Source organism: Cyanistes caeruleus, chromosome 11 (assembly GCF_971803275.1).
Source record: "Cyanistes caeruleus chromosome 11, bCyaCae1.hap1.1, whole genome shotgun sequence".
NCBI lineage: Eukaryota > Metazoa > Chordata > Aves > Passeriformes > Paridae > Cyanistes > Cyanistes caeruleus.
Genome location: NC_141711.1, coordinates 11,837,667 through 11,851,177, shown reverse-complemented (window position 1 = coordinate 11,851,177; position 13,511 = coordinate 11,837,667). Strand labels below are relative to the sequence as shown.

General features: G+C 60.0%; 2 protein-coding genes across 2 annotated transcripts in view; both read left to right on the top strand.

The window, feature by feature from the left end:
- Positions 1-10,665, top strand: part of COL7A1 (collagen type VII alpha 1 chain) — a 29,629-nt gene extending 18,964 nt beyond the window's left edge. Inside the window, exons 80-120 of the mRNA XM_086845748.1 lie at positions 14-58; positions 357-392; positions 670-705; positions 890-934; positions 1,158-1,190; positions 1,347-1,409; positions 1,497-1,532; positions 1,647-1,727; positions 1,827-1,895; positions 1,994-2,029; positions 2,117-2,158; positions 2,311-2,355; positions 2,496-2,540; positions 2,646-2,681; positions 2,805-2,864; positions 2,999-3,124; positions 3,265-3,336; positions 3,556-3,591; positions 3,851-3,910; positions 4,067-4,111; positions 4,185-4,220; positions 4,344-4,379; positions 4,466-4,522; positions 4,752-4,823; positions 5,089-5,160; positions 5,248-5,283; positions 5,366-5,446; positions 5,531-5,584; positions 5,807-5,860; positions 5,937-5,999; positions 6,102-6,164; positions 6,451-6,567; positions 6,920-6,997; positions 7,077-7,130; positions 7,329-7,377; positions 7,455-7,568; positions 7,933-8,022; positions 8,339-8,422; positions 8,515-8,640; positions 9,313-9,492; positions 9,626-10,665. Coding sequence (XP_086701874.1) covers positions 14-58; positions 357-392; positions 670-705; positions 890-934; positions 1,158-1,190; positions 1,347-1,409; positions 1,497-1,532; positions 1,647-1,727; positions 1,827-1,895; positions 1,994-2,029; positions 2,117-2,158; positions 2,311-2,355; positions 2,496-2,540; positions 2,646-2,681; positions 2,805-2,864; positions 2,999-3,124; positions 3,265-3,336; positions 3,556-3,591; positions 3,851-3,910; positions 4,067-4,111; positions 4,185-4,220; positions 4,344-4,379; positions 4,466-4,522; positions 4,752-4,823; positions 5,089-5,160; positions 5,248-5,283; positions 5,366-5,446; positions 5,531-5,584; positions 5,807-5,860; positions 5,937-5,999; positions 6,102-6,164; positions 6,451-6,567; positions 6,920-6,997; positions 7,077-7,130; positions 7,329-7,377; positions 7,455-7,568; positions 7,933-8,022; positions 8,339-8,422; positions 8,515-8,640; positions 9,313-9,492; positions 9,626-9,675 — 2,613 coding nt within the window. The 3' untranslated portion in view covers positions 9,676-10,665. The remainder of the gene's footprint in view (positions 1-13; positions 59-356; positions 393-669; positions 706-889; positions 935-1,157; positions 1,191-1,346; positions 1,410-1,496; positions 1,533-1,646; positions 1,728-1,826; positions 1,896-1,993; positions 2,030-2,116; positions 2,159-2,310; positions 2,356-2,495; positions 2,541-2,645; positions 2,682-2,804; positions 2,865-2,998; positions 3,125-3,264; positions 3,337-3,555; positions 3,592-3,850; positions 3,911-4,066; positions 4,112-4,184; positions 4,221-4,343; positions 4,380-4,465; positions 4,523-4,751; positions 4,824-5,088; positions 5,161-5,247; positions 5,284-5,365; positions 5,447-5,530; positions 5,585-5,806; positions 5,861-5,936; positions 6,000-6,101; positions 6,165-6,450; positions 6,568-6,919; positions 6,998-7,076; positions 7,131-7,328; positions 7,378-7,454; positions 7,569-7,932; positions 8,023-8,338; positions 8,423-8,514; positions 8,641-9,312; positions 9,493-9,625) is intronic.
- A 2,239-nt stretch (positions 10,666-12,904) lies between these two features.
- Positions 12,905-13,339, top strand: UCN2 (urocortin 2). The gene has a single exon (XM_023935688.2). It carries the CDS (start codon positions 12,905-12,907, stop codon positions 13,337-13,339), a length of 435 nt encoding a protein of 144 aa, XP_023791456.2.
- The last annotated feature ends 172 nt before the right edge of the window (positions 13,340-13,511 follow it).

The following is a 13,511-nucleotide window of genomic DNA, read 5'->3' as shown; positions in this document are numbered from 1 at the left end:
TCCTTTGCTCCAGGGTCTCCCGGGTGAGAGAGGGCTGGCAGGCCCTGAGGGGAAGCCGGTGAGTGGGGACAAGGTGGAAAGATTCAGGCTGGGATTGCGGGATGTCCTGTGGTCTCACACCAGCCACCACTGGCACCAGCAGGAGCGTTCGTGCCTCATTAATCTCCTTCTCCCCAAATCTCATGCAGGGCCTGCAGAGCTTTAGGGGTCCTCTCCCTATTCCTACCACTTAGGAGGCTAAGTGGCCTGGCTGGCTACCACACACTGGGAATGGGGAACATTCCTGGGGGCAGGCAGGGCTGTGTGGAGCTGGTGGGTTTCTGTTTGTCCACTGACTCTGATGTGGTTCTTTGCAGGGCTTGCCAGGCTTTCCTGGCGTGCTGGGACGCCCGGTAGGTGTCTGTATGTCCCCCATGTCCCTGTGCCCCACCACCTCAGCACACGGCTGGGGGCTCCTGGCTGTGAATGCTTGGTGAAACCACGGGGGTCACCCTGCTGCCAGGCCGGGTCCTTGGCCCCCTGCATCTTAGTAGGACCTGTCCTGGCTTGTCTTACTTGGTGCTTACAAGAGCCGCTGGCACTGTCTGGGTCTGCTCTCCCTGGGGACACCCCCTGTTCCCACTGGGGAAAACCCACTTCTGCAGTGATCCCGTTTCTTCCTCCCTTCAGGGCAATCAGGGAGACCCAGGACCCCCAGGACCTCCGGTAAGGAGCCACCTTGCACCACATGCAGGGGACTGTCATGCAAGGGCAATGTCAGCCAGGGTGGGCATTCCCCCAGGGAGTGGAGGTGGGGTGGCCGTGCTGGGACTGAATGGTCCTGCTGCCCCTTTCCTGTCCTGTGCCACCAGTAAGCACCACCACAATAATGTTCCCTTGTCCCCTGCAGGGCAGCACTGGTGCACCAGGGACCCAGGGCCCAGCTGGTGCCAAGGTAAGGCAGTGGCATTGGCATCTGCATCAGCATTGCCATGTCCAGCCTGGCAGAGGGAAAATGGTGCCTTGCCAGATTTGGGGACTGGAGGGAGGACCACATTTCAGGAAGTTTTGGGCTGGAGGGAGGGACATTTGTGCTGTATCCAGGTATGAAGATATACCTGTGACCAAAGTAGCTGGTTGGTTGGGGTGGTTGGGCTGATGCAGCATGTTCTTCACAGGGTGATCCAGGAGAACCTGGCTCCAGCATCCGTGTGAGTACTCATACCCTCCCTGCCAGTATCCACCTGGCTGCCCAAAACCATCCAGCCTCCCCAAAATCAGTCAATCCCACCCCAACACACCTTCCCACAGGGGCAGCCAAGGTCCTGGCTGTGCCATCCCCTCTGATGTGGCTGTTTCCATTGCAGGGCTTGCCTGGACCCCAGGGCAACATGGGCCTGCCAGGACCACTTGGCCCCCCTGGCCCAGGGGTAAGTATTTGAACACCCCAGACCCGTCCCTTGGCTGTTCCTGGTGCCTGGCATGCTGCTTGATTTCTGTTCATGTCTCCATTGCAGGGCCCACCCGGTGTCCCTGGGCTGCCGGGACAGGTGGTGAGTGTGTTGCCCCCCACATCTGCCTGCCATCCTCTGGCTGTGTGGGTGCTTGGGGCTGCCTGGGGGGGCTGTAGGACCCCCACACCCCACCCCAACTCTCGCTGCCTGCAGGGGGAGAGCGGGAAGCCAGGCGTGCCGGGCAGGGATGGAGTGCCAGGGAAGGATGGTGAGGCAGGAGTGCCTGGGAAGATGGTATGTTGATGCTTACCCTGCCCCATCCCAGGGACACCCCCACTCAGCTCAGCCTGGGTTGTCTGCAGCTGAGGCTGAGGGCTGTGCCGCTTCTGCCAGGGCTTACCGGGACCTGTGGGGCCTGCTGGTCCCAAGGGAGAGCCAGGGGATGCTGGAGCCCCAGGGCAGGTGAGTGCAGAGCTGCCTTGTCCAGTGTTCCTGGCCAGGAGGATGGGGAGCATCCCCGTGCAGCCCTGCTCACCTGCCCACTGTGTCCTCTGCCCCAGGCCATCGCTGGGCCCCCTGGAGCCAAGGGAGAGAAGGTAAGGAGCTAGGGTGTGAGGGCTGGGTGTCTGCTGGGCACTGGCATCCACAGTGGACACATCTGAGCACCCATGTGTCCCCTGCAGGGCGAGCCGGCACTGCTGGAGGGTGTGCTGCTGGGAGAGCCCGTGAGTCACCCCCATAAACCCAAACTCCTGTTACCCTCATCTCCCCTCATTAGCATTTCCCATTAACCTCATCCTCTCCCACCACTCTTGACTTCTGAGGGGCAAGCCAGCCCTGTGGCTGCCCTCTCCCCTAACACTGCTGTCCCTGGCAGGGCTCCAAGGGGGACCGAGGCTTGCCAGGCCCCAAGGGTGAGAAGGTGAGTGCTGCCCTAGGAGTCGGTGGGGAGGAGGTTGTGTGGTCCCCTTGCTGCTTGCCCACAGTGTGGGGATCAAGCTGCAGCTGTTCCCCCAGTTCATAATTCCACACATCTGCTTTTTTCTTGTTTTTCCCTGCCAGGGTGAGCCAGGAAAGCTTGGAGAACCAGGAGATCCTGGGGAAGATGTGAGTAGGAGGCATATGGGGTGGTGGGTGGTTACTAGGGACAGTGGATGCTGCAGGGGCTGGTATTTGTGCCCACATCTTCCTGGGGGCTTGGTGTCTTCACAGGGAGCCAAGGGATCCTCTGGAGCCAAAGGGGAGAAGGTACATGTCCCCTGCCCCCAGGGGGATCCCCCCACCCTAGGGGATGCTCTGGGTGGCATGGTGGCCCTGGCACCTCTGGCCCCCAGCCAGGTGATGTGACACACTCTTTTTTCCACCTTGCAGGGATCACTGGGTGTCGGTGCACGGGGTCCACCAGGACAGGATGGGCCTCCAGGTTTGAAGGTAACCCCTGTCCCCATGTCACCCTGGCTCTGATCATGTCCCTAATGCCCCAGTGGTACTCTAGCTTGGCTGGCTGAAAGTACACTCCTGAGGGGCTGTTTTTATGAGCCTCATCTTTTGCTTCCCTACTTCAGGGTGACACCGGTTTGCCAGGATTACCAGGACCCCCAGGCCCAGCAGGCATTGCTGGGATGCCAGGACAGCCAGGCCTGAGAGGGGACAATGGGCAGCCTGGTCCTCCAGGTCCCCCAGGAGAGAGGGTAAAGACTACAACCAGAACGTTGTCCACCATCACTGGTCCTGGTGACCCTGGACCCTTGTGCAGTGTCAGTGAGGTCCCTGCAAGCCCCATTGCTTCCCAGCCACAGCCCCTGCTCTTTCCCTGCTTTTTCCCTGCCAGGGTTTGATCGGCTTTCCAGGCAGGGATGGCATCGCTGGACCACCGGGACCTGTGGGGCCCCCAGGGCCGGCTGTGAGTATGGTGCCACAGCATCCCCGGGGCTGTAGGCTCTGTCCTGGCTTCCCTGCTGCCTCAGACAGGCTGACAGGGGCCCAGCCAGCACCCCCCTGGGCCCTGGGGCAGGGTGTTGCTGGACTGTCCAGTACCACAGTGGGACTCTCCACCATGCTTTGCAGGGTGTCTGGCATTGCTTTCATCCTGTGGCTTGCTCACCCTTCTCCTTTCTTTTAGGGCATACAAGGCCCCCCTGGCCTGAAAGGTGACAAGGTAGGACCAGGGGCAACCCTATAGCATGAGAGGTGGGAGGCTGCTTCTCTTGTGGAGTGTCCCTGCAGCCATCTCACCCCTAAGGGTGCTGAACCCACTCTGGGTGGTGGCACATGGGAGCCTCCTGTGTGCCAGGCACCCAGAGAGGTGGTGGGGACTGTAGGGTGTCCCCTGGCATGGGGGGCACCTGGCAGGACTGGGAAGAGCTGTGGGCAGCTCCTGGGCAGGACAGGGATGAGTTCTTGCCTTCCTCTGGCAGGGCGCTCTGGGGGCCGGGCTGCCAGGAGCTAGAGGTGAACGTGGTGACCCGGGACCACGGGTAGGTACTGCCAGTCCCCACCCAGGGACAGGAAGGCTCACGGTGCCAGCTTCCCTGACAGGTCTCTGAGCCAGAGCTGCAGCTGTCCCTGGGGTGGGGTGATGCTGGGGTGCCCCCAAACTAAACCCCCCTTCTCACATCCCTTCCTTCCTGCAGGGTGAAGATGGGCGCCCAGGGCCAGAAGGGGATCGTGGGCCAGCAGTAAGTACCCCCCTTCCTCAGCTGCACCCTGATCCGGGCCCCTTCCTGACCACACCTCTCTTCTCCCCCGCAGGGCTTGCCTGGGAACCGTGGGGAGCCTGGGGACAAGGTAAGGGGCTCTGCGGGCTGAGGAGCTGGGGGGAGAATGATGCACCTCCAGGTACTGGGGAGCCCAGGGAGGTGCTGCCTGCTCCCTGTTCTGCATCTTTGCAGCATCTCACCTTCTTCACAGGGAGCCCTTGGGGCCCCAGGACCCAAAGGAGACAAGGTGAGTCCTTGGGACGGGGGGCAATGAGGAGGGAGGCAGCAGCCCTGGCTCCCCTCCTCACCCCCATCTCTGCTTTGGGTGTACAGGGTGATACTGTGGTGGTGGAGGGGCCGCCTGGAGCACGGGGCAGCAAGGGAGAGCCGGTAAGAGCTGTCCTTATCCTCCCTCTCCCCATCCTTCCTGTCCCTCTGGGAAGAGCTGGAGCAGCTTTTTCCTGCTGAGAGACCCTCCCTTGCACAGCATATTGTCCCCTCTCCTTCAGCCACCCTACAGACCCCCATGTTCCTGCCCCCACAGGAGTCTGTCCTCTCACCCTGATGTGTGTCTGAGCATCCTCTCATTCTCTGACCCCTCCCTGTGTTTCCTTTGCAGGGAGAGCGTGGCCTGAAGGGCATAGAAGGGGACAAGGGGGACAAGGGGGAGCAAGGCATGCTCGGAGAGAAGGTACAGGGCTGGGGGGAACTTATGCAGGGCTGGGAGCTGCTGGGTTGGGATCGTGGAGGGCTGTTGACAGGGAAATGGACAGAGGAAGCAGGGCATGACAGCATCCCTGTGCCCTATGTGCTGGTGCTGGTTGGCACCAGGGACCATGGTGCAAGGGGAGCTGCCAGACCTGGCCTCAGAGGTGACCATGGCTGTGCTGTGGCCATGCAGTGGCTGGAGCTCTCCCTCCAGCTGCAGCTATGCTGATTTGTGTTTCTGCTTGCAGGGCACGAGGGGTGAACAAGGAGAGAAGGGCTCCATGGGCTTCCCTGGGGCACGTGGCCCTAGTGGGCAGAAGGTACGAAGCTGGGCAGCTCCTCTGCTGGGGAATGCTGGTGGCACCATCCCCCTCACCTGCCCTGACTGATGCCTTTGCCTTTCCCAGGGAGAGGTTGGAGCGCCAGGAGAGCCTGGTGAGCCGGTGAGGAGCTGTGTCTTTGTGCCTCTGCCACCCCCCTGCAGGACAGGAGCGGCCCCTCGTCACGCTGTGTGCTCTCTCACAGGGTCAGCCTGGCCGCGATGGGATCCCCGGGGCCCGGGGAGAGAAGGGGGACATGGGACCCCTGGGCATGCGTGGCCTCAAGGTGGGTTGGCTTCTCTGGCTGCCAGGGCTCTCCTGGCCAGGACTAGTGCTGGCTCGGCATGGCTCTGACTTCCCATCCTTGCAGGGTGACCGGGGCATGAAAGGTGCCTGTGGCCTCAATGGGGACAAGGGTGAGAAGGTGAGTGGGTGCCTGTAGGGTGCTGCAGGAGCCTGGAGGTTGCCTGGAGGTTGTGGCCCTTGGGATCCCCTCCATCAGCAGGAGCGGGGAGATGGCCCTGAGTCTGAGGCCAGACCTTGACCCCGTGACAGGGTCATGGGGTCCCCTCCTCTGCTTGTGGCTCTGGGGTGAGCATTGAGGGGTGAAGGACTGACTGCCCTGCCTCTCTCCTGCCTGCTGTAGGGAGAGCCAGGGATCCCAGGGCGCTCGGGACTGTCAGGGAGGAAAGGCGAGCCGGTAAGCACCACACTGACACCAGGGTGGGACAGGAACGCATGGCTGGTGGCTGATGGACATCTGCTCTGTGTCCCAGGGAGAACTGGGTCTGTCAGGACCACCAGGCATTCCTGGAAAGGAAGGGCTTATGGGACCCAAGGTAGGCTAAAGCAGTGCAGGGAAAAGCTGTGCTGGCACTTCATCCCTTTGTTGCCTGCCCCCCACTGTCTGTCCCCTGCTGCCTGTCCCTTCCTCTTTGCAGGGTGACCGGGGATTTGACGGGCAGCAGGGAGCCAAAGGAGACCAGGGGGAGAAAGGAGACCGGGTGAGCAGGCTGGAAAAGGATGGGATGCATTGCATCACGTTGCTTGTACCAGGATACAGCCTTGGTTGGAAGCATATCAGAGCCTGATGCTCCCAGAAGACTCATTCAGTGCTACTCTAAATGATGTCACTAAACAATGAATGACAACAATTCCCTGCTTTTTATAAGAAGGCACCAGGGCTGGTTCTTTGGGGATGCCCAGCTGTAGGGTCAGAGGATGTCCATGGCATCTGTTCTGAAGTCGGGGGCTCTGACACCCCTGGCCTCAGCCTCTGTTCTCCTCCAGGGTGCCCCAGGTGTTATGGGTGGCCCTGGTCCCCGGGGCAGTGACGGTGCTCCTGGCCCCCCTGGGCCCTCAGGGAACATTGGCCCACGAGGTCCTGAGGGCATGCAGGGCCAGAAGGTAAGTCCTCACCACAGCTACCTGGTCCTCCTCCGGGGCAGTGAGCATGGGAAGGCCCAGTCCCCTTAGTGGTGAGGGGTGGGTGGCATCTGGAGTCATGTCCCAGCTCTGTCCTGCCCTGCCAGCTCGCTGGCTTTGGGTTCCTCCCTTGTGTCCCCCTGCCCAGGGGATGGAGTCTGAGGGGAGGTGCTGGAACCCTGCTTGTCCTTGAGTTGAGCTGGTCCCGTCCCCATCCCCACCTGCACTGACATCCCTGGGGTGCAGGCGTGGGGAAAGCAGCACATCCATGGTGCTAGGGAGAGCAGAGACTCCAGCACCCACCAGCCAGATCCTGAGCATGTGCCCTTTGCAGGGGGAGAGAGGCCCCCCTGGACAGTCAGTGCCAGGTGCACGTGGCATGCCTGGCATCCCTGGCGAGAGAGGAGAGCAGGTAAGTGTGCAGGTGCCCGGCCCTGCCTGGATGAGCTCCAGCCAGGGCCAGCTTCCCACGTCCTTTCTGCTGTCCCCAGGGCAGTCCTGGCGCCCATGGGCTCCGTGGGGAGAAGGGGGAGCCAGGAATGACGGTAAGGAGCCAGAAGGGAGCCAGCATAGGCTCGTGGCACTCAGGTCACTGGGGTGGGAAGGGGTGCTGGATCCATCCCACTTCCACTGATGTACGGGCTGCCCTCACCTCTGGGCTCTGCTAGACCCCAGGAAAGGGTTTTTCCTCTTTAATTGCACGATGCCCCATTACTACCTTTGCCCCTTCACGTGCCCGGCAGGAGGAGGAGATCCGTGGCTTTGTCAGGCAGGAGATGAGCCAGCACTGTGGTGAGCATCCCTGCTGCTGCCCTGGAGCTGGGGGTCTGCACCCGCTGGCCCTGACCCCCACCCTGTCTCTCCCACAGCCTGTGGTGGCCACTTTCCACGGCACCAGGATTCACGTGAGCACTCAGGTTGCAGCTCTTCCTTCCTATCCCCCTGCCCCACACGAGTGCCACCAAAGGGGCCCTGGCACCCAGGTGTGCCACTGGTTTTGGGGAGCTGGAGGTGGCTGACACCCTCCATGACCCCTTCAGTCAGGGTCAGTGTCAGTGTAGGACCCTGCACAGGGAGAAGGGATGGTGTGTGGCAGAAGTGATGGTACAGAAGGGATCCTCAGGGGCAGCTGGCTTGGGATGGTGCCAATGGGGTCTGGGTGCTGCCAGGGTCTGCCCAACTGAAGGGATCACAGGAACTGCACCCCATCTATTCTTGGGTGTCAGAACAGGGGCAGGGGTCTTGCAGGGGTCAACAGTGCTGGAGGGAAGGGTAGGCTGGAGGAGTGGGATTGGAGGGACAGAGACAAGAGGTGGGCTGGGATGAGGTGGGTGCTTTCTTTCCAAGGAGGCTGGGGGGCTCAGGCCAGGAGCAGCCTCCACTCTGCCCAGGGAGTAGGAAGAATCGTCCGCCAGGAGAAAGAGCATGACCAAACAGGTGATGGAGAGTCTGGAAGACCCAAGACACCTGGCAATGTGGGCATGTGTGCCTCCCTGTGCCCTCCCCTGTCCCTACCCTGTTGGGCTCCAAGTGGGTGCTGTCTCTCTGGGCCTCCCCTGCCTGTCTGTGGTGAAGAGAGAGGAGGGGGTATCTCCAGGCCACCATCCCCGTCCACGTACCCTGTCAAGCTGCAACAGGGTTGGAGAAGTGCTGGACTGCTCCACACCTGAAAGGGATGGTTTTCATTGGGAAATAAGGGGAAAGCACCCCAGATTCCTTTGACTCTTCCCTGATGCCTGTGTGCCCTTGACAGGATCCTTCTCCAGTCAGCCGTTCCCTGCTGGCAGCGCTCACATAGTCCCTGTGCTCAAGTTGTCACACACTGAGGAGGATGAGGGTGTGTCATCCCTGTGCTTTTAGTCCTCATCCCCCTTTTTCTGTGCTCTGTGTGTGTAGTGAGGGCTGCTCATGTGTGGTGCTGTCTCCCAGGGCAGGACAGGCAGATCATGCTCGACAGTGACGACCTCGGGTATGACAGCATGGATGGAGAGGAGGAGGAGGAGGACTATGATGAGGTCCCAGAGATGGACAGCTTGGAGCAGCCTGCAGTGGATGGTGAGCTTCCCTGCACTCACCTCACGCTGACAGCTAAGCTACTGGGGGAAACTATGGAGCTGCCCCAGGTTTTGCTGGGGTGGTGTCCTCATATTCAGCTGGGCCCTGGGTTCCTGTGCCATCTGTCTGTGGGGATTTGGGATTTCCTGCCCTCTTGCTGGTACTTGGGAGGGTTGCACCTTCTCTATCACTGTGCTGCCCACACCATACAGACCTTGTGCTCTATCCCCCTCACCAAAGCTGTCACCAGCAGTCATGGGTGGTGTGCTGGGCTGGTGGGACCTGCTGCCCTGGCGTGTTTCCTGTGCTCTGGTCATGAGCCACAGGATGGATTCCAAAGGCCCAAGGAGATCAGGGAAGCCGCAGTGGCAGCGGCCTTTGGAGACTCACCCTATAACCCTTCCAAGGGGTGCTGTGGCCATCATGTCCCCATGCCACCCACCTCCCAGCTCTTTCCTAGGAGCTGTCCTGAGAGATAGCTTGCCCAGAGCGGTGTCTCCTGCCCTTAATTCCAGCACTTGGGAAGAGCACAGGAACATCTCGTCCAGCCAAACTCTTCCCATACTCAGCCTTTCCCTTCTGGATTTTCCCCTCCTCTGCCAAGTGGGTCTGGCAGCCTCCAGGTGTGCTGCCAGCCCCTGCCTGCCCTCACCAGCAGCGTTTGCCCCACAGCTGAGTCCTGCAGGCTGCCGCTGGACGAGGGGGACTGCCAGCGCTACACCCTGCGGTGGTACTACAACCAAAGAGTCACCGAGTGCCGGCCTTTCGTCTACAGCGGCTGCCAGGGCAACCTCAACCGCTTCGACAGCAAGGAGGAGTGTGAGCTGCACTGTGGGCAGCGCCCAGGGACAGGTAGGCAGAGCTTGGCACAGCTACTGGCACCAGCAGCATCTCCACCTCGTGCCGTGGGCTCAGTGATGCGGAGCTGGGGGGACAGCGCTGCTCCCCCACCTCAGCTCTGACAGCGCCTTGCTTCTCTCCACAGATTCCCGCGGCAGTGCCGGTGGCAAGGTGGCAGGGCAGCCAAAGGTGTAGGTGCAGACAGTGTCTCGGCAGGCAGGGCTGTCTGGAAGTGGGGCCCTGCTGCCGCCCTGGCCGGGGCTGGGCTGCCCACGGTGGCAGCAGCCATGTAGCCACCAGCCCCAGCAGGAACCTGGTGCTATTTCTAACCTGTCTTTATGCTGCTCATGGGTTTTCCATTTCATATCAGTTTATTGTCATTAAGGTGAAAGTTATATCAAATGGGAAACTGCCTCCCACCAAGGCTCTGAACCCCCTTTCCTACTGGGCTGTTCTCAGTTTGATTTTTAAATTATTTGTTGCCAAAAGAATGTTTCTTAGCTCTGTTCCTTCCCTCTGGAAGAAGAGCTGAGACTTGGCACAGTTGGGCTCCCTCCCCTCCCATAATGCCCTCGTACCCTTTGCTGCCCTCACAGACCCCCAGACTCCCTCTCTGCTCCCCGCTGTCTGCTGGGAGAGCTGCCCACATCCTTGTGCCAGGCAGTGCCTCCCTGCACATCCCTCACCCCCACCCTGCAATGAGCTCCATCTGAATAAATTTCACCTTAACCTCAACTAGGGCCCAGTTCCCCTTTTGTGGCTGCAATGGTTTGGCAATGACCTGTGGGGAGACTGGAGGCTCTTCCCACGTGCTACCCTGCAGCTCACACGCCTGCCAGCAGTACATCTGCCTTTAATCTGGGGAATCTCACCTGCACCCCCAGGCTTGTCAGGGAAACCCTGAGGATGGTGCTATGTTAGAAGAGGTTCCTGCTCGCCCATGCTTACTCTCAAAGGCTTTGTGAAAGTGATGTCGGCTGCCAGGGTTGCAGCCCGTGCTTTCCCCCATCCCCAGGGCTGAGCAGGGACAAGTCCTTCACTGCCCCAGAGCCCCAGGGGCTGCTGGTGGGCTTTGTGGCCCCCACACGTACTGCTGTTCTCTGTGTATTTCTGTATACAGCAAATGTATATGTGTACCAATGCAGGGGGGATGTCTATTAAAGCTGTGCTCACAGGGAGATGTCACACTTCTTGGCACGTTGCTGGAGATGCCTGGGAAGTTTGGGGACAGCTCTTGGCTCAGGCATGCCTCCGGCCCACCCCAGCTGGGCTGTCCTTCCCAGCTGCCCACTGCTGGCAGTGCTGGCTGGGTTCCTCACCCCTTCCAGGGAGCCCAGTGCTCCATCCCTGTGCCCAACACGTGCCCAGCTGATGCAAGCCAGGCCATGACCCCCTGTCCAGGCCCTGACGCGTCAGCACGTGAATCTGTGGTGCTGCATGATGTACTGTGTGAATCAGTGCTGCCAGCTAATTTTAGCTACTGGGTGTGAGTTCCTGGATGTGCCTGGGAGGAGGAACAGAGCTGGCATTATTTCTGTTCCCTGCTCTCCTGGGGAAGGCGGCATAGGATGGGTCACCCATCGGTTCAGACCACGGGGGTGGGCAGATCCCCAGTGGTCTGAACCCTGGGCACCCTGGCCCTGGCCAGCTCATGGGGCTGAGCACCCACAACTGAGTGACCACCCAGCCTAAGAGACTTGGGATACTCCCACAGTCCCTTTGTATATGCAAAACCCTTGTATATGGGGCTCACCCCACAGCAATGCCTACAGGGTGCTAACCACCTTGGGCAGCTGGCAGAGGGGCTGAGCCAGACTGGACAAAGGTGCCTGCAAACCAGTGGTGTCTCAGTTGAAATGCATTAAGGTGAGCTTCAAGCCACTGGTGTCCTCCAAACCAGTGGCCAAAGCAGTGCTTGGGTTTGGCACAGCAGGGAGGTGACATGCCTCTAGATCTGTCCTGCATGTGGCCAGGGAGTCTGTCAGGGCACAGTGCCAGACTGGTACCAGGAGCTGTCCGGGGCCTTGTGAGGCACAATGCCCAGAGGGCTGCCCATGATCCCTGGTGGGCAGCAATATGCATGTTCTCTCCCTTCCTTGAGTGATTACCAAGCCTGACAGGAGCAGGGAGGCCTAATTAGATTGAGAAAAAACACCTTACCAATCAAACATGAAACAATTACAACTGAGCTGTCCTAGGTTCCCTCTAAATGCAGCTGGTGGAGCTGCAAGGGGGCACACACCCACCCACATCCTGGAATGACTTCATCTGCTATTAGACAAAATGTATTAAAAACATTTCCACACTTGCCCCCCTCCCCTTCCCCCCATCACCGTCACCCCCTCTGCGGGTCAGAGGTGGAGCTGGGACAGGATAAGAGCCAGGGCTTGGCAGGGAGCAGAGCAAATCCCCAGCTTGTGGTCTCTGCACCCTGGGAGCACTGCCTGAACATCAAGGAGACGAGGACCTGCTGCAAATGGTGAGGCTGTGCCCTCAGTGGTGCTTTTCAGGGGCTTTTAGCTGAGAAATAGGTTGCAGGGGGTTAGATGCTTTTCATTCTTCACTTCGCAGCAAGTTAACCACTTCTGGCTGCCTGCTTTGGTACTTTCCAAAGGGTTTCACCCAGATACCCTGCTGGGTGACTGATTTGGGGAAGCTATATAGCAGGATTTGTGCAGCATCCCTGCACCTGCTCTGACCCCCACCCCGTAGCACAACAGCCTACAATCCCTGGGGCCCTCCCTGTGACCAGGGTGAGGGATGGGGTGGAGAAAGTTGCTGTGGCTTGATACAACTCAGGACATGTGGCCAGTCTCCTGCCCTTGTCACCCCACACAATATGCTGTGTATTTTAGTCTGAGTGGCTCGTGTCCCTCCTTGGTGGGTGGCTTTTGCCCCAAAGAGCCCAGCAACACAGTGGAGAATGGCATCTTCCAGGGAAGGTGTGGGAGGAAGAAAGCCCCACAGCTCGCCCAGCCATGAAACCCCAGGGATTTCCCTGGCCAAAGGGCAGGAATAGATTGGGGAGCAGGCACAGTACCCTGGCAGTCACCCACCTGAGCAGGATTGTCTCCTTCCCTGGGTGACAAAGGGCTGAAGGGTGTGAAGTTGAGGGCACAGCTAGCATCTAGCTGGGGGGCTGTGTGAAAGGACAGGTGATTTGCTTCCCATGTCCCCTACAGCCTCCCCAAAACTCCCCACCCTGTTCAAGAGGGTTAAAATCAGATTGTAATAATGAAGGGTTCCTGAAAGGAGGGTGAAGCCCCACCAGCTGCTGCAGGGAGTGGAGGGTATCTGTGGGTGACACCCAGGTGGGGACGTGTCCTGCCTGGGGGGCTGTGGGGCCAGGACAGGATGATGGGGGTGATGCTCAGCACCAGCCACGTGCTCCCCACAGGCACTCCCGGCCACGCTGCGAGGCAGGATGCTGCTCACCTTCCTGGTGGTCCTTGGGGCACCAACGAGGGCCCAGAAAGGACCAAGACATGAGCGGCTCCCGCCAGCCCCCCAAGCTGTGGATGGAGGGAAGCTGATGAGACAGGAAACCACCAGCGATAACAAGATGCTGCCAGGTCTCTCCAAAATGAGAAGGGGTGACGATGGCTCTGGGGCAGGGTCTCATCTGGACAAAGCTGCCCTGCCACTGCAAGTGGGATCAGAAAGACAAGCACTGCCCTGGCTGATGAGCCCAGCCACCAAAAGAGCTGCTCCCAGGAAAAAGGGGAGGAAGGTGTCCCTGTCACTCGATGTCCACACCCACTTACTGAAAATCCTGCTCGACCTGGCCAGAGAGAAGGAACTGCAGGCCAAGGCAGCTGCCAATGCCGAGCTGATGGCCCGCCTCGGGCGCAGGAGATAAACTCCTGGCTGGGATATAGCAGGGCTGGAGAGGGCAGTGGGGCTGCCTGGGGCACAGGCAGAGGAAAGCGTGGAGTGGCATTAGTGTGTCTGCAGGGGACTGTGGCCAGGGCACCTCATCCCCCCAGTCCCAGTGCCCATGACACAAGCAGCAGCCATAGAGGGATTTGGTT

Bases quoted from the DNA above. Each gene is read 5' to 3' on its own strand.
- UCN2 (XM_023935688.2), top strand. From the start codon at position 12,905: ATGCTGCTCACCTTCCTGGTGGTCCTTGGGGCACCAACGAGGGCCCAG.